Source organism: Pholcus phalangioides, unplaced genomic scaffold (genome assembly GCF_987345545.1).
Source record: "Pholcus phalangioides strain wild (caught in Gottingen) unplaced genomic scaffold, Ppha-v1.0 ptg000003l_1, whole genome shotgun sequence".
Classification (NCBI taxonomy): domain Eukaryota; kingdom Metazoa; phylum Arthropoda; class Arachnida; order Araneae; family Pholcidae; genus Pholcus; species Pholcus phalangioides.
This window is the reverse complement of record NW_028301596.1, coordinates 6,972,409-6,993,102: the sequence shown is the minus strand read 5'-3', so window position 1 is coordinate 6,993,102 and position 20,694 is coordinate 6,972,409. Positions and strand designations below refer to the sequence as shown.

Below are 20,694 nucleotides of genomic sequence, written 5' to 3'. Positions count from 1 at the left end.
ACTGATAAAATTCAAGAATTTTCACAATTGATTGAGTTTATTTATTGTTCTTAGTATAAGGTTTCAAATTCTTTCAGAGCTGTGTTTCCTCAACCTATAGTCCATGGATCAGAGATATTCTAAGAAAATGAGCTGGTCCAAGAAGAGATCAGCAAGTTTGCAATTATTATTCAATTCCAAATTAACTCAATGTTCACAAACACTAAAATTCACAAACATCAAAATAATGATTGTTAGGCTGTATAATTTTTGACACCCACCAATCCCAGTTAAAAGTGAAAAATTCCAGTTTTAATGATCTGTCGAATTGTTTCAGATATTTTACTGATCCTTAGATTGAGAAATTGCTGTTTTAAAGGATAATATAGCAAGTTTTATTTTTGCTGACATCATCTCTATCACTGATATTTAAGTATTACTGTATTTTAACATTATAATGAACCCCCTTTTGTCAAAAACTCTGTCCCAAAAGAAATGGGTGTGGGGGGGGGGGGGTTCTAATACACTGATAGTAATATAGATAATATACAAATTATTCAATTCATGATGAGAGTGACTCTGATGATGATAATGAACTAGTAGATGTAGCTGATGTATCAGATGAGAATGATTGAGGAATTTAATATTTTCTATGATAAAAAAGGATATTTTTCATTCATCTTAAAAAATAATCTTTGATAGAAACTTTTTTTAAAATTTTAAGACAAAAAATCTTAGGTTTCTTATATGCACTCTAAAATACGATATATGACACAAAATGTATAAAAGAAAAAAAATAATCATTCCCATGCTTTTATTTCAGGAAATGGAAGATAAATAACCTTAGAAACATCCATTCATAATATATTTAATTAAATAAATAAATAACGTGTCTCGTTCTTGTTCAATGTAACAACAAAAAATGTTGAAAAAACAGAAAATTTAACAAATATATATCACTAATAACATTAAAAATGTATCTTCATTCTCACATAAGATACACAGTAATAAATAAAAGTAATCAATAAAATAATTTGATTTGTATTTATAAAAACGAGATACAAGAAAACAAAAAATAATAAGTACACAATGTATATTTTCTTTCCCTGCCTGAGAGAGTGCACATTTCATTACTTTTTAATGTTATGCATGGAAGACACATGGAAGACCAAAATCTGTGAGATCTGCAAGAAAATAATTCAATTGAAATTGATAAAAGTGTTTTTCTCATAACAAAAAGAAGCAGTTGATAGATAAATTTAATCATGCATATTGTTAGATTATGCACTTTGAAAAACAAGATTGTGATTAATATACATACCCTTTCCATCAGAATCACTATATGTGAAGATTTTCTACAAGTTGGTTGAGTTCATCGGTATCCATTGTTCCTGTTTTATTAAATAAAATGCAATGAAAAATCAATAATATAGCTTTATCTTTATATATTATATCTTGAAAGGAGCTTTTACAGCCATCATTCATAATGTTCTCAGTTTTTCAGGTTGTAAGTTTGCTGGTCCTTTAAATTAGGAAATGCCTTACAGCTGTTTCTACTCCCCACTCCCATCTCATGATCTTCAATGGAACAAAGATAGAATGGAGTCAGGGCTGTATCTGACCAAATAATTCTTTTTCCTGTTCCACTGAAGGTGATGTTAAACCATCCCAAAACAGCTGTTTTGAGTTTTCAATTTCAGTTCAAAGTCTGCTTCAATTCGAATATGCTTTTATAACTTTTGATGTAATTTAAACCAAAGGTTTGTGTTCTAACAAACTGGCTATGGGGGGGGGGGGGGGGCGATGATTTACTTCATTAATTTTGTACGTAATTGTACATTACTAATTGATTTTTATGCAAGCATAAATGTTTTGTAGATGTGAAATATGTTAACAAGTTTTTCATTATTTTAAATGGGATAGTTTAGTTTGATGTAAGAGATTTTCATGGGACAAGTGACTTTGAAGAGCAAATTAATTTGTAAATCATATTGATTGTTATGGTATTTTTCAACATAAGGCACATTTAGATTATACAATAAATTTTTGTACATTTTGAATGCCTAATATAGAAGGTATAATTAAAGGTGAGATTTGAACTGGGAAATTAACTTATCATTTCAAAAACTCAATCATTTCAACTAATTCTTTAGTTGTTAAATAGATTCAACACACCTCTTCATTTGTTATATGCTTTGAACCACAAGTTACTGCAGGGCTAAGCAAAAGGGAATCAATTTTCTTCGAATCACCTGAAACAAATACAAAACAAAAATAAAAGTTTTGTTAATGTTTACCACATCAAACTTTCATCCACCATATATCAAGAAATTGGTTTTAAAAAAATATCCGAAGTTTTTATGACTGTGTAAAGTTTGGGCAGTTTGAATATCCATTAGCGACAATTAGCTTGAAATGAGAATAGTTGCTTTAGTGAACAGAAATTGATCACTCCTTCAAGTTTATTGGCTAGTTTTATATTGCAAAACAATGTAGTTACCTGGTATCATACTTCCGATAGCTCCCAGTATCACAGTTACGAACCAGCCGAAGCAGGCATACCACATGTAGGAAAGTTTATAAAGTGGAAATACATCTTCTCTAACAAAAGAAAATATATAACACTCTAAAGATGGAGCCAAATAAATTTTTACAAATTAAAAAGCAAAATGAATTGTTAGTTGCTGTCGGCTTACACCCCCCCCTCCAATTAATGGGGGCTGAGAGCGTTAGAATGTTTAAAATAAGATTTTCAACAGAGTAAGATCAAATTTTTATATTTTATCTTTCAAGTAGATTTACTTTCATAAATGTAAGCTCAGAAAATTTCAGTATGTGAAAGTAATTACAAAAATACACCTCTTGTTACAGAACTTTCGGTTCTTTGGAACCACCATGCTTTATGACAGTGGTGATCAATCTGCAACTGACATGTGTGCCACAGGTTGTTTTTGCAGAATCATTCATACATTGATATATGTGGTCAGGCTATAGATTATTCATGCTTTTAAAATGTTTGCATTATTCATGAACTGAAAATAAAAATATTTGTATAAATAAACATCATATTTGTAACATCAAACATTTCTTTTACTTGATCAAGTCATCTTTTGTAGTGGAAGAGCCATTCATTAGTAAATCAAATGTGTTCTCATAGCTGAAAAACGTTTCATTATCAGTTGAACATCCTTTGATAGATTGCACCAAATTTTGCGGTCTAAGTTTATGAATGTATGCTCCAGCTGCAATCCAAAAGCTTAGTGTCAGTGCTATCAAAAAACTTATAAGAGAGGCCTGAAAGGAAAATAATTTTTTTAGTGTTAAAAACTTTTATTCTCTGAGAAAAAGGAGGATGATAAAATTTATAAAGTCTAAAAATGTATTTTACACCATTAAATGTATTAATGTGGTGCTAGTGCATACTTTTGTTTTTGCAAACTTAAACAACATTCCAAGGGAAAACAGTCCCAGCAATGGTCCACCAGTGAGATTCAGAATTGTTAGAGATGCTTCCAGGACGCCTCCTACTTTGTCAACCAGGTATGTTAACCCCATGCACATCGCACCATAAAGAAGTGCTAAAATAATTCAATAAATGAAATAAGTAAGTTACAAAATAATGTGATAGGCTCCAAAGCAGAATGTTTAGTACTGTTCTGCGACGAGATATCAGCTGACGAAATGTTCTGTGGTAAAAAGCCCCATACATGTAATAGTGCATTTTTGCACTTTTTCTTAAAATTCTTCTAAATTGTTCTGCAGTAGCACTAATTGTTCTGCGACGTACGTCACAGATTTTGGCACATTCTGCTTTGGGGGTGATAGGAACCAGTAAAGATAGAATTTGTACACAATATATCTAACCCTTTCAATACCACATCATGAAAAAATGAAATAATTATGATGTTAAGTTTTTTGGCAGGTCATTTTAGCTTTAATCAAAGCCTAAAAACAAAAGAAATATTGGGAAAAAATTATTTAGTACACAAAGCATTAATTAACCTGGTACCTGAAAGTTTTGTCAGTGCTATATGCTTACAATAAAAATAAAAACACAGATTCAAATATGTTGAATGAATAATAAGTATTTATTTTACCACAAAAAAACTATAATTTGTTTTATACAGTTGTTAAGGAACATTTTGTAAAAGCATTGTTTCACTGCATTACATTTTTGTGTAATGTAGTAAACACTTTTACCGGAGCAAAAAATCTATCTGAATTTTATTAATTAATATATTTAAAACAAATAGTTACACACTCATGCTGTCATCTGGTAACCATAGTTATACAGCCTTTATACTCAAAATACCAACATCCAACAGCATGTTAGGGATGTTACGGGAGGGGAGGTTGAAAAATTAGTGGTACAGTAGATTGGACTATCTGGCTAATATGGCAGAAGGATGGACCGGATATCAGAAAAGCTGGATACTTTGTTGTTGGATAGGCCGGAGTCCTGTAAATGCTCACTTTCTACCTTCCCCATATCATCAAGAACATCCTTTTATTATTTATTTATAACCAAAACCTGCTTCTATTCATGTTTTCTGACCTCTAAGTACAGGTCAGTACTTAATAAATGTTTGTTATGTACTAAACTGAACGTTTTAAAAATTTATTACAGAATTAATGGTCCAAGAATAAAAATATTAGATGCATTTTAGGTTTTAAGAAATTATTTTATGTCAATCTTGATAAGAGGAAACATAAAATCATGTACACTGTATAGTATGAACATGTACTATACACTTTTAAAATAAAGAGTGAAATAAGTTTTTAATATATATATATATATATATATATACATTTTTTTTTTACAAAAATTAAATTATTTGAACTTATTCCACACTTTATTTATAAATGATAGCATAAATATCAAAAGGTAGGCCTAAGATTAAAGACTCAAAACTCAGTTTTTTGTTTTTTAAAAGTCCTTGATAGATTTTTAGCCAATAAGCAATGATGTCGAATTGGAAACCAGCACGCATTATGTTCAATCGTTGATGGAACTCCATACAGCTGAGCTCACCTTTGAAGTAATTTCTTTTTTCTAATTTGGATCAAAATTTCTTCTCATTCTGAATATTCATGAATTTGTCATGAAATAATGTAGAACCCTATAACTCGACACACCAAAAGTACCAATGAGCATGTCGACTTAGCAGATGTTTAGTTAGGAAGGTTTCATTTTATCTCACCCTCCCAATTTTTAAACATCATTTATGCCATGTAGATGTACTTATGCATAGTTGAACAATCCCATTCATTATTCACATTATCTATAAATTTATTGAAAAAAATTATCTGCAATTTTTTACGAAAAGTTTTCGAATAATCCTGAATTATGGTGAAAAAAAAAGCATAAGTGTATAGAGATATGTTATTTGCAACTGAGCAGTGCAATTGCCAAAAATTAGGAAAACTTTCATTTTTTAATTTAGAAATTTCTATCTAAAAAATACATTTTTAGCTTATTCAACCATCTCTTGCTTAAAACTTGTAGATATCATTCACGCTTATCTGTGACTTTCGTACTCCAAAACATGGAAAATTACACAACCTCGAAGGAATAAGGAAGTACTTTCACCCAACAAACGATAAAAAATAATGAAATGAAGAACTGTTAAAATATATGGGAGAAACGTGAAAATTTATTAACTGGCTACAGAATATTTTTTACTACTATTCACTGGAAATTTAAGAAAATTAGTTGTGATAGCGCATCATGAATCGTATTTGAGTTAAGCAGGATTTAGTTATCCTGTGTCGAGGTAAAAGGTTTCTTCTCATTGAATTTAGTATTATGCCAACCACGAGAATAATGATTCTGGTAGTCAATATCTGGGTAGTCAAGTTATCCACATGACGAGTTATCAAGGTTCTACTGTACTTATATGATGTCTTTCCCCTATGGCTTCCAAATCTTATTCTCATATTTTAAGCATACTTTTCCAATGGTTTTTTCCTTGGTCTCTTGCTTTACTCTTTGGCAGAAAATCCTTCAGTGATTATTAAATGTCTTTCTCTCCTGAAGATCCTTTACAAGCATGACCACAAATATTTTTTCAGTTTGATAATTTCTTTTCAGAAGCTGTAGCTCTATTTTCATTATCTCCTCTGAATTTCTTCATCATTGATACTAACTTGTCTTCTTGCATACCAAACATAAACATAACCCAGTTTTCTTTCCATGTATTTTGTTATCTTCCATGCTTTGAAACCATAGAGGAAAACTGATTAAGCAAGCGTTACACGAGCAAACCCACTCTTCTCAAGTTTTCAATCTTTTCTTTTTTAGCAGTTTTCTGTTTTTCCAAAATATAATTTTTTACAATTAATTCTATTTAAAATGCATGTTATATCGCATCGTTGTTATCTGAAAAAGAAAATATGTATATATATAGGACAGTCGTTATATGAAAACATTTGGGACTTATTGTGAAGGCTGTTGTAATGGAGTGGTTGCCATAACGCATGGTGTTTATGACAAGCACTGAGTGTACAAGAAATAAGAAAAGGTTAAATTAGTTTTTTGCTTCATTCAATGTTAATAATACCAAATAAATTCGAAAAATATCTTAATAATATGAGCAAAATAAATGCAACATAAAAAAAACATTCAGAAGTTAAACTATATTTTCAAACTGATGAAATTTCAAACATTGAAAAAAAATATATATAGAAATTTTTACTTGGACATGTTGAGCATAAAATGGTGTTGAAACAGTTATTGAAATACTAATAAATTGTTAATTCATTGGAATAAAGCAAGCTCATTGACAAAAAGAAAGAGATATGGGGGAAAAACTTTTACCAATTATTTTAATCAAAGTGACTGTCCAAATATTTGATGACTTTTTGGCCTGAAATGGTCGGAAGAAATCCTCATAAGTAACAGCAGCTAAAGAGTTGATGGCAGAAGACATGGTGCTCAAAGCACCACTGAATATTCCAGCTACAAATAGACCAGGAAGACCAGGTATTGAACCAAGAGATGCCATAACAAAATATGGCAATACCTATTGCAATAATTGATAAGAAAGGTAAAAAAAAGGCTGTGGGAATGCTAGTCTTTGAGTGAGAAAAACAAGCATTAGTACAAAATCATAAATCTATTAGACGTTAAAAAAAGAAAAACATGAGTTAGAATTATTGCTGAATTTTATAAGCAAAGACAATTTTGCCTTTTTCATGCATATTCTTAAATTGTTTTAACACTCATTGAATAGAGTTATCAGGATGTTAGTTATCAGTTATTTTTAAATGGGAATTCTTTACACGTTAATAATAATAATAACAAAAAAATTAATCATATAACAGATCACTTAACAAAATCATTTGCATGCATAGAAGGAAAATGTGTTTTCCCCCATATTTATAAGCTGTGCAATAAAATGCATGATATACCAGTCATCAACATTAACCCATTGTGATGGGAGATGTGAAGTGGCATTTTTCATTTATCAAGCACTGAAGATAGTAAACATGATTCATCATTATTATTCCAACTGTCATTGAAGACAGATAACCAAACCATTTGCATGCATAGAACGAGAATGTGCATACAATACTAATGGGGGAATTATGAAAGGTGAAAATGAATAATCAGAAAAGCACAGATAAACCACCGGGAGTAGAAAAAAAAGATTTAAAATAACAAAAAAAAAATTTAAAAAAAAAATATTTATTTAAAATGACTATCAACATTGTATATATTCATATTACCGGTGCAAAAACATCTGATAAAAAACAATTATTGAAGAATAGTCACACTACTAATATACTGTGCTTCATTGATGGCAGAAATACAGTAAAACCTTGATTACTCAGGCTGATGTTGGGGAATATGATCATGGTTAATTGAAAAACATGGTTATCTTTTTCCTGTCAGCCATTCTGCACAGTTATAGAATGTACTACGAGAATGGTGCAAAAAAAATAATAGTGCTGGTCCAGTCAATGAGCCATGGAGTTACATGAAGTATTCAAAGTTATATCACTACTGTGCCTTATCTTTCAGTTGCAAAAAAAAAAAAACACATTTCAACTAACTTCCCACCATTTTCTGTAATTGGCTGTAAATCTTCAAAAGCTGATAGTCCCAGGACAACATTCTGTTCTTATGCGAGCATATGGGGGCTGTCATTTCAACGTATTAACATGGGAGTTCAGCTTTGAGGGGGGGGGGGGTGTTAAAAGAATGGAGAAATCTTGTTCCATGAAATGCAAATGTTTGTTTTCATCACAATCTGTATAAAATCTTACATAACCAATGAAAAAAACAACATGGGTAGAGAAGAGCTGAACATGAAATTTCCGTAGCACGGTTAATCTGTGCATGGATAATCAAGGTTCTATTGTATATTTTTTCTTCTCCCCTTTATAAGTTACACAGTAGAATGCATGATATACCAGTCCTGAATAGTAACACATTAGTGATGGAAGATATGTAGTGGCATTTTTCATTTCTCAAGCTTAGAAGATGATAAGCATGAATTAGCATTATTATTTAATAATCTAATTATTTTTCATGACAAATTTTACTCAAATTGTTTTTAAAAACAAAAATTCCTACCTGATCAGAGCTGGTAACTTTTGTAACATTTGGCCTCAGTAAAGGATCGCAATCATGAAAATTAGCATAAACAACAAGTCCCGCAAATGATGTTGACAGACTTAACAAGGATAGAATAGGCCAGCTCAACCATAAGGATCTGTAATAAAAATCAATAACTGTATCACATATTTCCTTGATTATGCCCATAAAACTTCAGTTTTAATCAAATGTTATTGAAATTCCTTAAAAATTTGAGTATATTTGATTTAAATCTCTTCATCACATCAAAATATTTGTTATTAATAATTTTCAATGTTAAGTAAACTAATAAGAATGTGAGCATTCCATTAAAAATTATGTAACACGGAAAAATTCTTAAAAGTTAATTTTTGGGATAAGGTTTATAGGCACTACAGCATTTTATTAATGCCAAAAAATGCTAAAAATTCATCTGTAATGTAAATCAATTGAAGTCAAGCCCAAGTATAACGAAGCCATGTGAGAACATGAAAAACATTTGCAATATCGGATATACGATAAACACTCAAGTTTAATTAGAGGAATTCATTTGAAACAGCATTTCTCAACCTATGCCACGAGAAGATGTGACAAGTGGTACTTACACAGACTTAAAATGAAAATTATTCATACGCCACAAAATAATAATATTTATATGGGTTTGAATAAAATATTAGACCCATATACTGAAGTCAGTGTTTCTCTAAGTGTATGCCACAGCTTCTAGGGGTACCCCAACCTAACTGTTGATATTGGGATGGGCGTGTGTATGTGTCTGTTCAGTGCTTTGAAGTGGGTCTTTATTAGAGTATTCAAGGGTGAAGTGGGTGGCACAAGTTCAAGAACCACCGCTGTAAATAGTCTGTCAAATCACTTCAAACATTTCAATGATTGTGACGTTTCGAGAAACGCTCACATAAACTAAATTGTGGTTATGCCAATACCTCTTTATTCAATCCATTCTAAAAATGAACAGAACCAGAGCTATCTATAGCTATAGATATTACTGACAGAATAAACCCACAGCCTTTCTTAGAATAGTAAAGTCTTACTTCACATTCAAACTTTATTTCTGAACAAGAATTTTTGATTTTATGGAACTTAATCCTATGAATAAAATTTAATTCTTGCCACATTAACTTCTTAATTTGATAGTGCATGAAAATATCAAAAATGTTATAGCTCATTTTTTTAAAAATTAGCCAGTCATTCTATACAAAATACAAATACAAATGCAACGTCACAACAGGCAAATTGCCCAACGAGGTGGCTGACTTAAGAACATCATGGATCCCCTAGCCCCTACCTACTACTGCTACACCACACATGCACCCCCCCCCCCCGCGGAACCCCCTAACGAATCGGTACATGCGGGAATGTGCGTGTACGTGTAGTGCAACCTGACGTAAAGTTTGTTTCTGTGTAATGCTTGTTATGTGTAGTGCTGTCATCTGCCCCCAGTTTTTTACTAACTATGAGTGAAGTGTTATGGTTGAATGATTTACCGTTGTAGGACTGTTGCTCTCTGTGGCGAGACTTTTTAACGGGGAGATCGGCTCGCATTTGCGCCTTGAAGTTGGGAACCACAGAAAACCAACTTCAGCCGACCACCACTGTGGGGTTCGAACCCGGATCCTCGCATCACGAGTCCGGCACTATAACCACTCGACCACCACAGCGGCATTACATATTGCTTCGTGTATGGGTACAAATTCAAATGTGAATATCATGCATCATCTACTATTCATAAATATGGAAATTTTTTATGCGATATATTTAATATTATTTTGGTATTGCAAGTTCACTTGGATGGGTAAAAATTGATATAACGATACCTTATAATATCTGATTTCATTATAAGGCTTGACTGTATTTTTAAATAAAAAAATACTGTTCCCCAAATGAAGATATCTTACATGGGGTTGGGCACAAAAAACTGCCCTGCTTCACTGAATGAATTTTACTCATGCTCTCTTGTTTTGTTAGATTTAAACAAAATTCTTCCAGAAAGGTCAAAATAGATGCCTTTTGATTGTGGACTTGAAAAACATTAGCTGATGATACATTTTGACAGAGTTGGGATAGATCTTATCAATTGAGTTCTTGGAGGAGTTCAAGACAGTAAAGCAGCTGGTTTCTTGTGCACAACCCTGCACTATATTTCATGATTCTTTGGTGAGATATGAGTAAGTGGTCTTTCATGTAAAATTGATCTGACAATCACCTCAGAAAACAGCCAATAAACACTTCTTACATCTGTGAGCGCTTTAAGTCACCAATTGTGAGAAGCCTCTGAACTTGAGCTTGATTCACTCCATACACAGCTACATAAGTAAATATGCCTCCAACTGCAAGTGACCAGACAGTGTGCCTTGTTGTTGGATCTGGATCATAGCTGAATGAATCAGTTGGGTTGAATTAAAATTGATTGAAGTCAAAACTTTTCAAAAATAAAAATTAAATGAATAGATAGAACTGATTTTTAAAAGTCAATAATTTGATAGTGCATGCAGATATCGAAAATGTTATAGCTCATTTTTTTAAATTAGCCATTGTCATTCTATACAAAAATATTGCTTCGTGTATGGGTACAAATTCAAATGTGAATATCAATATCATGCATCATTAAAGTGCAGGATGACCAGCCCGGTACTCAAACTTGAAAGCATATGCATGTTAATGCATTAATTCACATAAACAAATTTCATACACCCACAAAACAAAAGTTTCAGTACCCACAAAACAAAAGTTTCAGTACCCAAAATTTATAACTTACAGTGTAATTTTATACCCTAAACATTTAATACTTTCATAATACTTTCAATTATCATGGCTACCTAAGGTTCCACATAGTGTCCAATCAGGAATAACTGCTCAATAGACTAGCAATGATATAATAAGAAAAGCACATACAAAATTTCTAATTACTTCAAAAACTCTATTCTTCCGCCATCTTCAGCTCTTCTCCAAACTTCGGACAAGCCACCAACATCTATGGTTCCTTTTATGATAACAGCAAAAACAGCTCCGTACATAAGTAATGACTGGAAAACATCCGTCCAAAGAACTGCCTTGATACCTCCCTGTAATTTAGATTGGTCACACCGATTTAGGAAGGATTTGTCTCAAGACTTGATTGTATGAGTATCATGACACATTAAAGGGGTTGTTGATTTCTTCAGAATGTAACCATAAAACTATATTAATTTTAAAAATACAGGTATAATACATATATCAGTGGTCCCCGTATCCCTGGAAGTACACAAAAAATAATCAGTAATGGGGCAAAAAACAAGTAAAGAAATACCAAGCTGTCTATTCATATCTATGAGTATGCATATAACTAAAAATGCTTGGTAGGTGGGCAAGTCTTCTATGCATCTTTAGGGGGATTCATAAGCTCTTATGCATTTATAGATATAAATAAGCTTTTATGAATTTCTAGAGATACATAAGCTTTTATGCATTTTTAAAGATGCATAAGCTTTTATGTATTTTCAAGAGCATGTACAACTACCATGTAGTTTAGTGGTACGCAAATCTCCTATATTCTTTGAAAGTCTCGCCACAGAGCAACATGTCTACAATGATACACTTATTCAATCATTACACTCTACTCATAGTTAGAAAAACTGATGGCAGATGGTGGCACTAAGCATAACAAGCATTATACACAAACAAACTTCACACCAGGTTCACAACACGTATATGCACATTCCAACACGCAGCAATTCATTAGAAGTTTGGCAGAGGAATGTGGATGAGGTTGCATGTGTGGTTTAATAGTAGTAGTGTGCATTCTTTGGAATGCACAAGCGTTCTTTCTAAGCATTTCTAGCAATGCACAAGCATCCTAGAAATTTCTAGGGATATGTTAGCATTCAACACATTTCTAAAAATACATGACTTTCTCGCATTTCAAGTTGTATGGAAGCATCTGACACATATTTTTGGGTACACACAAGTCTTCTGCTCATTTCCAGGATTACACACACTTTCCATGCATTTTCAGGGATTCATGAACCTCCTCAGCATTTCCAGGTGGCACTTGAAGCATAGAGGGTTGAGAACCACTAAAATACAGTCAATTAATATTTTTAAACAGCACTTACCCAAGAAGGCAGGGCTGGAACTAGTGGGGTGGGGAGTGACTGCTCTGGGTGGCAAATTTTAAAAAAGAACCCTAATGTCATCAAAAATCATCAAATTTTTCAGTGGGGGGAACATGTTTGTCCTCTACAAAATTCTTAGTTATCGCCCTGTAAGAAGCTATTGATTCTGTTATTTAGTAACCAGAAGGGAGGTCTGCATATTGTTAACATATTTTTAAATCATTAGTATAGTATAAAAACTTTTGAAAGTATGAAGCAACTAAGTGTGATAAATTTCTCTTAGGTCGGGATTACACTTTGAAAAGTTTTAAAAAACTTCTTTTATGAAAATTGAAAAATGCAACCAATGAGCATATTGGTTACATTTGAGCGAATGTAACCAATAGACTTATTGATGTTTTTTTTTGGTCAAGTTTTATAAAACATCTTTTATCAAACTTTTGTAGTGTAATTCTGGTCTTATAAACCTTACATTAGCAAAACAACTGTACAAAGAGGGTTTTGCAGGCTGTTAGCAAAGAGTTGCTGGGTAAAATTGAGAAAACAAAAAAAAAATTGCATAAAGAAGATAAGATTATAAGTTGAAACAATGTCAGATAACATTAAAAAAAAATTTTCTCTTTTAATCTTTTGTTATCAATATTTTTCCTTGATATCTATACACCAGATAATTTCAAAACTTGCCAATGAAAGGGCATGTTTGTTCTTTCATTACCTTAATTATTTTGATAATAGCATTTAATTTTCCCATACATTAAAACATTTTTAATATGACGCTTGTTTTAAAAAATAAATGTTAGGGCAGGGGTTCTTAACCTTTTTAAGCCACGACCCAAAGACAACAAGATCAGCTTCTGACCCCATGTGACTGCTTGTTCTTCAAAATTAGTGAAAACATTTAAATGACCAAAGTCATTTCAATGAAAGTAAATGAATTCTATGACTCATCTATATAAGAAGCTGCTGCTAATCGAATTTGGGTCATGACCTATAGCTCAAGAGCCTGTTTTTTAGTAGGTTCGTAGCTCCTGCAAATCAGAGGTATGGGTCATGACCAATAGCTCAAGAATCCTTGGCTGTAAGCAGGTTTGTGGGTTCTGGCTTTGTTTATGAATTTCGGTTCTGACTCATGGCTTGAGAATTCCTGCTGTTATTGGATTTGAATAACCCATCTTGGAAGACCCACGACCCATACTTAGATTGCACCACATAGGTTAAGAACCCAGTGTTAAGGTAAATGTGATAAATCCTTTGATTATGCATAATCACAGATCATTTTGGTGAGTTTGATAAACCTTGCAATTTCATCACATTTACTGGTGATTACGTAAAATCCTCAGCTCTTACTGGTAAGTATAATAATTCATCAATGAAATACAGTAAAAGCTCCTCTAATGGCCACCTCTGAACACCCGCATGTTGGAGCTAAACACATCCTATAGAGACACTATTACAGCTAACCTCTGAACAAGGGCCACTTTGGAGATGGAGTCTAAAAAAATATGCATATTACTATGAGAAATATAATTTTCAAGCTGATTTTCAAGGGAGTTTTTTCTCCTTAACTCTATGGGGAAAAATTATTTATGCTTTCTTTTCCTGGATATAAATACTAGATGAGTACATCGAAGGCACTGGAGAGGGGGGAAAAGAGCCACCTAAGTGATCTATTGTTGTGCTGCAGGTCATTTAAATGATTTGGAACAGTGATCCAAGTCACTCAAGTGATCTGTAAATGTGTTGCAGGTCACTCATGTGATCTGAGAATGTGCTTCTTATGCTTAGTTCATTCTTACAAAATTAAGTTTGAGATGGCAGACCACATTAGATGACTCAGAGGGCCACATTTGGCCTGTGCACCATGGGGTGAGAATGTATGGTCTAATTGATCATGGGGATGTGTATAACTATTTGGGAGTTACTGGTACATCGTCTATGTCCAGTTTTTCTCAGTCCCTTCTGTTGAGTACAAATTTTTTCTGAACTAGAATACTGATTTGCTTTGTTGTACCCTTTTTGAAAACTGGTAGAATGGACCGATTTCAGCTAGAAGGGTGTTTGCGGAATCGGCAGCAACTTTTCCAATATTTCAGCGCTAATAATTTAGCATTTAATACAGATATTTAGATGAAAATTGTGTCATCTTATTAGGGTTTTTTCTGGTCTTTCCAAATATGTGCTAAGTTTTAGTGTAGGTCTTTTAGAAACTTCACAAATTTGGTTTTCTTCAGACAATGTATTTTTCTTTCATAATCCATTCATTATCCACCATAACTCGAAATCGGTTAAGAGATAGAACAGGATTGTTAAGGTATTTTATGTTCCATTTGGTCTTGCTTATAACCCAACCCCTCCCCTTTCTTGGCACATTAGGTGCAGTTCACCCTGCATATAACTTGAACTGAAACAATCAGTTAAATTCAAAAAATTAAAAATATAAAAATTAACACACATTATCTTATGGCACCAAAATTCTTAAGCATGAAAACTAGCTGATTTGGTACTGGTCTGTTATTGGGAGGATCATCAAATGGTGGTGAAAAAAATCAACTAAGCTTCTAGTGGGAGTGTTTTGATGGTTAAAAAAAGCCACAGCTTAAATCACGAGCACACCATGCCTCCATCGAAAGTACTCCAAACTATGTCAGTTTGAAAGAGTGCTTCTAATGGTCAACCCAATAACCAACCAGTAACGCCAATTTTGTTTTGCAAATGGCCGAAACCATCTTCAATGATCTACCAACTATAAAAAAATATATTTACTATATGTGAGAATACAAATAATTTGATACTCACAATGGAACTGTAAAATGTGCAAACTACCCCAACAGATAACACAGATGTCCACTTTGGTAGTCCTGTAACTGCACTTAAGGCTAAGGCTGGAGCATAAAGAACTACTGACATATATAGGATCTGCAAAAAAAAATAGAGTTCAATTAAAAACAGCAGTAAAATAATTTTTCATACAATTTTCTCTCTTATTACAATATTCATAGCATATTTCAAACCAGTTATGCATAAGTTATGATTTTAAGAAGAAAACAACAAAATTTGAAATGTCTCTATATTATGAAGTGTGCATAGCATATTCAGTTCAAAGTGTGCCATTGCATGCAGGGTGAATTTAAATTAATCTGCCAAATCAAAGAGCGTGATAGACGATTCCAAGGGGGAGCATAAAACATGGTAGCAACTCTGTCCTATCTCTAATTGTTTCTGAATTATGGTGGATGGAAGGAAAATGAAACTGAAAAACTAAATTTGTGAAATTTCCAAAAGACCTACATACAAACTAAGCACACATTTGAAAAGAGCAGAAAAAATCATATTAGATGCATGATTTTCATCTGAATATTTGTATTTAATGGAAAGTTACAAGTGCTGAAAGACTGGCAAAGAGCAAAATCGAATTGTCTATAACTGCCGATTGCACAAACACCCCCTAGTAGCTGAAATCACTCAAATTTACCAAAAATGTTTTCATTTCACATGCTTTCAGAAGAGCCAACAATAAACCGCATACCAATATTCTGGTTCAGGTGAAATTGTCTTTTGTTTGCAATCCATTATTCATTAATAAAATTACTGTTTGCTGAATGTCTACTTTGATGAACATTTAGAATTGGTGGTCACAGATTTTGGAGACAATTTGATTTCACTCATTTTCAATTTCTCAGCTCTTGTAGCTTCCCATTAAATCCAGATATTTTAATCAAAAATGTCACATTATATGATTTTTTTGCTCTTTCCAAATATATGCTTAGTGTGCATTTAGGTCTATCAGGAACTTCACAAACATGGATTTTAAAAGATTTGACTCATTTCCGTTCTACCCACGACTCGAAAATGGTTAAAGACAGAACAGAGTAGGTATAATTTTAAAATGAATGCATCATATTTTTGTTAGATATGAAGAGTAATTTTTGAGAACTGGTGGTACTTCCTTATTACAGTGGCAGAGGATGAATTACCAAGCAAACAAGATGTATCACCGAGGTATAGGTCCTAACCTCTCACCTTATTTCCCTATTACACGTTGATGCTTCACAATTTAAGCTATGCTGGCAAAATCATAAATGCAACTTTGCCATAATTGTAATTACAGAAACCACTATAATAAAGATGGAACAAACTAGTATTTATGGCATGATGTCGCTCTCCGCTTGTTTATGCAAGATATACAGGAAACATTTGTATATCTGTACGAGTAGCTTAGTGGTGAGAGCATTCGTCCAGCAAACGAAGGGCTTGGGTTTGATTCCCAGTAGAGGCAAAGATGACTTTTCTTCCTTAAAAACATCATCTTTTTCCAAAAAATATATATATATATGAAATATAGTCGAATCCCATTATAACGAATTCCAAGAGACAAGAAAATCACTTCATTATAAAGGAATTTCAGGTTTTTGCATTGTTCTTATGTTAACATATCTGGAGGTTTCTAGAAATGTTTATTAAAATGAGATTTTCACTATGATGGTATTCGTTAAAACAAGTTTCGACCGTAATAAGCATCTTCACACAGCATCCAGTTTTCCCCATATATCTCTCATAAACTGGTATTTGATGAAATTTCTATTCATCATCAAAATATAGAAAAAACGCGCAAAAAATAATTCCAGTAATAATCTCACCATCTGTATCATAAAGATGAAACAAGCGACCAGACGAGTTGTTTTGCTGAAACGATGCTCCAAGTACTATGTTAAAAGAAAAATTATATAAACATATTGCTTGAATGAGATTTATAAAATTAATTTCTCTCTTGAATGAAAAGAATAAAAAAATAAATAAAAAGGAATATATACTAGACAATATTAAAGAAAATCTTTAAAAGAAATTTATAATCAACTAACGTCATGCATTTACAAATCTTATGAAATATTCTAATATATTTTTTTATTTTCACACACAAACAGCAATGACATACCGAATAATATCGAACAAAGCATGACCATGTATGTGAGGTATGGAATAACAGAGATAATATTACATTTCATGTTTGCACATCGGTACTCTACTCTTCTGTTATAACTAGAGCCCGGATTATGTGCATTTGCATATTTTGGTCTTTTTTAGCATTAATGCATATAAATGCATAAAATCAAAGAATTTTCAGTATAAGAGCATATTTTTGAAGGTTTATTTAAGCTCACTCAATTTTTTTAAGTATATAAGCCGCATGTACAAGGGGAAAGAACTCCGGCATATAAGCCGCACCTAGTATGATTGTTTGCTATGGCGTTATTGGCCATAAACATTTTGATGGAATTTATTAACTAAATTCTTCATTTTAATAATTTCTAATTATTAATGAGTTATTAACTGACCACTTCATTTTTCACACTCAATTTTTTACCAGAGCGGACTCAAACATTTGCCCTTGTGTCCAGCTCTCTGGGCTGATGGTGGAAATACAAACGGGCTAGTAAACAGCCTATTATAGTGTATTTAATGTACGTCAGTAAGTAAGACCGTGCTGCTTCCAGCTACTCACTGGATAGAACTTTTTGAACAGATGCAGTATAATCCAAATCGCTAGGGGTGCCATAAGTTGCAGAGGCCAGCGTAATGATGCAAGTTTGTTGCAACTTATCACTCTTCAAGAATCACTCATTCCAGGTGGCGTTAGCAGCATGGGCAGCCCAAGTGATGGTAAGATGCTCATCTACCACCACAGGTTGTCCTGGTTCGAACCCGAGGGAGGATATAGATAAGATATTTTCTTCTAACGAACTTGAGGTGACCACCAATAGACAGTGCCTTCACTTCCAACCCATTTCATTAATGGCAGTAAATTGCAATATAGCAACATGGCCAGAGTTAGTGTTTGGTGAAGTAGTTTGGGCAATTCAAATGGCTAACAGCGTCTTCTCCCTTTGTTTAATATTTGAAATGGCATCATTTCATTTTCCAACGCATGTTGTCTCGCCACTAGAATATTATCTGTATTATGCAACATATTGTCAGGTTGTATTTTTCCGATATATTTCTTATTATTTTTTGTAACTTCTGCCTTTTTTTGTTATGTGTTTTATTCCCATAAATATCATTATTTTAGTTTATTACTTGAAAGTGTCTGGATACCCAGAGAGACTTATGCCCTGATCGGATTATTATTTCAAAGAGAGTCCGGGTTTAATTTTTTTATACTGAGATTTATTTATTTATAATATTATTGTTGGTTTCCGCTTTTGTTTTCTATGCTGGTGATTTTTTTTTTACAGCAACAGTAGCATCTGTTTGATCTTGGTGACTTTCATTCACGTTTTCAGACGTATTTGATGGCAAAAAAAAAAGTATCCAAATATCTGGATTATACAGCATCTGTTCCGAATTTTTCCAGAGTTTTTGTCTGAGTTGGGAGATCCACTCCTTGAGTCTATCCAAAAAACTTTACAAAACTTTTTGGGGTTGATACATCCGATTTCTTTCTAAGTTTCTCAGCAATTCATTAGATTCAGTTGATCTTTTATATATATATATATATATATATATAAGCAGTCTTAAAATTTCCACTAATGGCTGGAATTTGGCCTTCTTCATAGTTGCGAAACTTTACTCAAGCACTTTGTGATAGAAATGTGGTGTTGGTGTACACCCTTTCTCTCAGATTTTTCAAACATGGGAAACTATCTTCTCCTGAGATTTTTCTGATTGTGTTTTTTAAGCCTTCGAGTTAATGATGTCAGTTGCTCGCAGCTTTGTCAAATCCTTTTTCGGGTGCCTCGCATATATCTTTTAGTTGTACTTACTTTAGAAGGAAAATTTTGCTCGTCGAGATCACTGACCCCCCGATGATTGCACAAGAAAATCTGCTACTGCGGGAGTTATGGAAGTAACGGTAAGTTTTTGAAATCAATCAAGTAAACTGTATGTTTAAACCGGTTTTGTGTTTGTGTATTAAAAATACAAATTGCTGTCAAATCAAACAAAAAAATATTTTTTTTCACATTAACCGCTATTTTGTCAATTGAAACTAATACCAAAAATATAACAGTATTTTCATCTTGTCGAGGACTGCAGTTGGCCACCCACTGATGATATGATATATGTACTATTCATGGCCCCCACAAGGCCGGGCTGACGGGGCTCTAGCCCTGGGCCCGGGACAATTCACATAATATTTAACTTTTTCACGCTATACATGAAGGGCCCGTGAGAATTCTGACCAGGGGGCCCGCGAAAGATCCGAGCCTGGGGCCCTACTCCTGGATGTAGGGGCCATGGCACTATTACAATACAAAATTAATACTAAAAACCATCATCATCGTCACCTCGAAAGCACTCGTAGATCTCGTCCGGAAAAACACGGGGAGAAACACGTAGGCCACGATCGGTGTTCCGATAATGTAAGCGATGTTGATGACGACGAACTGAGTTCCCCTCAAGTAATTCTCCGACGAGACACCCAATAGGGTGACGGCGGACATGAAGCTTGCCATCAATGAGAAAGCTACGGGTGTGATGCCCATGGAGCTGTCGGCGAGGAAATACTCCTTGGTGGTGCGTTGTTTTCCACCAGCGAATCTGTAATATATCCCGATCAAAGCCGAAAATACCAACATCAGTCCAAAAACGATGTAATCCGCCAAATGAAATGTGTATTCGCCGCTCTCCATCGCTTCGATCCGAATTCGTTTCAAGCTACTCGCGATGAAATCGGGCGATTTACGTGTTTTCCTTGTGGAAGTCGTTGCACTTGGTAGAGCCAGGAAACAATTCCGCCACAGAAGAAGAGGAAAAGCAGGCTCAGTGATGCATTTAAATCACTTTCAAGCAGACGACTCGTGAAAGCCGAAAAAAAAAAGACCTTTGAGGATATAGTTTTTTCTTTTTCACTTCTGGTTCTAAGCATCCACTGAGCTATAAGTAGAAGCATCTGAACAAGGACTTTCCACCTCAAATATTTATTGACCATATTGAATGAAAACAAAACGGATGCATATGGGACATTGCCAGTTCTCTTTCAGCTGACCATATTCGCTCTATGCAACTACGGGAAATCAGGCTTCAAAATAC

The 20,694-nt window shown here is 33.4% G+C and overlaps 1 protein-coding gene across 1 annotated transcript; it reads right to left on the bottom strand.

The window, feature by feature from the left end:
- Positions 1-2: 2 nt before the first annotated feature.
- LOC149087976 (putative sodium-dependent multivitamin transporter) lies at positions 3-20,482 on the bottom strand. The gene is made up of 13 exons (XM_089243320.1): positions 19,950-20,482; positions 17,307-17,372; positions 15,466-15,585; positions 11,486-11,640; positions 10,812-10,952; positions 8,558-8,696; positions 6,797-7,001; positions 3,403-3,557; positions 3,074-3,273; positions 2,480-2,580; positions 2,155-2,231; positions 1,301-1,370; positions 3-1,163 (listed from the first exon to the last, which is right to left on the bottom strand). Exons 1-12 carry the CDS (start codon positions 20,292-20,294, stop codon positions 1,335-1,337), a joined length of 1,740 nt encoding a protein of 579 aa, XP_089099446.1. The 5' UTR covers positions 20,295-20,482; the 3' UTR covers positions 3-1,163; positions 1,301-1,334.
- Positions 20,483-20,694: the final 212 nt, after the last annotated feature.

Coding starts and splice junctions, on each gene's coding strand:
- LOC149087976 (XM_089243320.1), bottom strand. CDS start 20,294: ATGGAGAGCGGCGAATACACATTTCATTTGGCGGATTACATCGTTTTT. Junction 7,002..8,557: donor AAGTTACCAGCTCTGATCAG/GTAGGAATTTTT, acceptor TTATTGCAATAG/GTATTGCCATATTTTGTTAT. Junction 3,558..6,796: donor CACTTTGATTAAAATAATTG/GTAAAAGTTTTT, acceptor GAATTATTTTAG/CACTTCTTTATGGTGCGATG.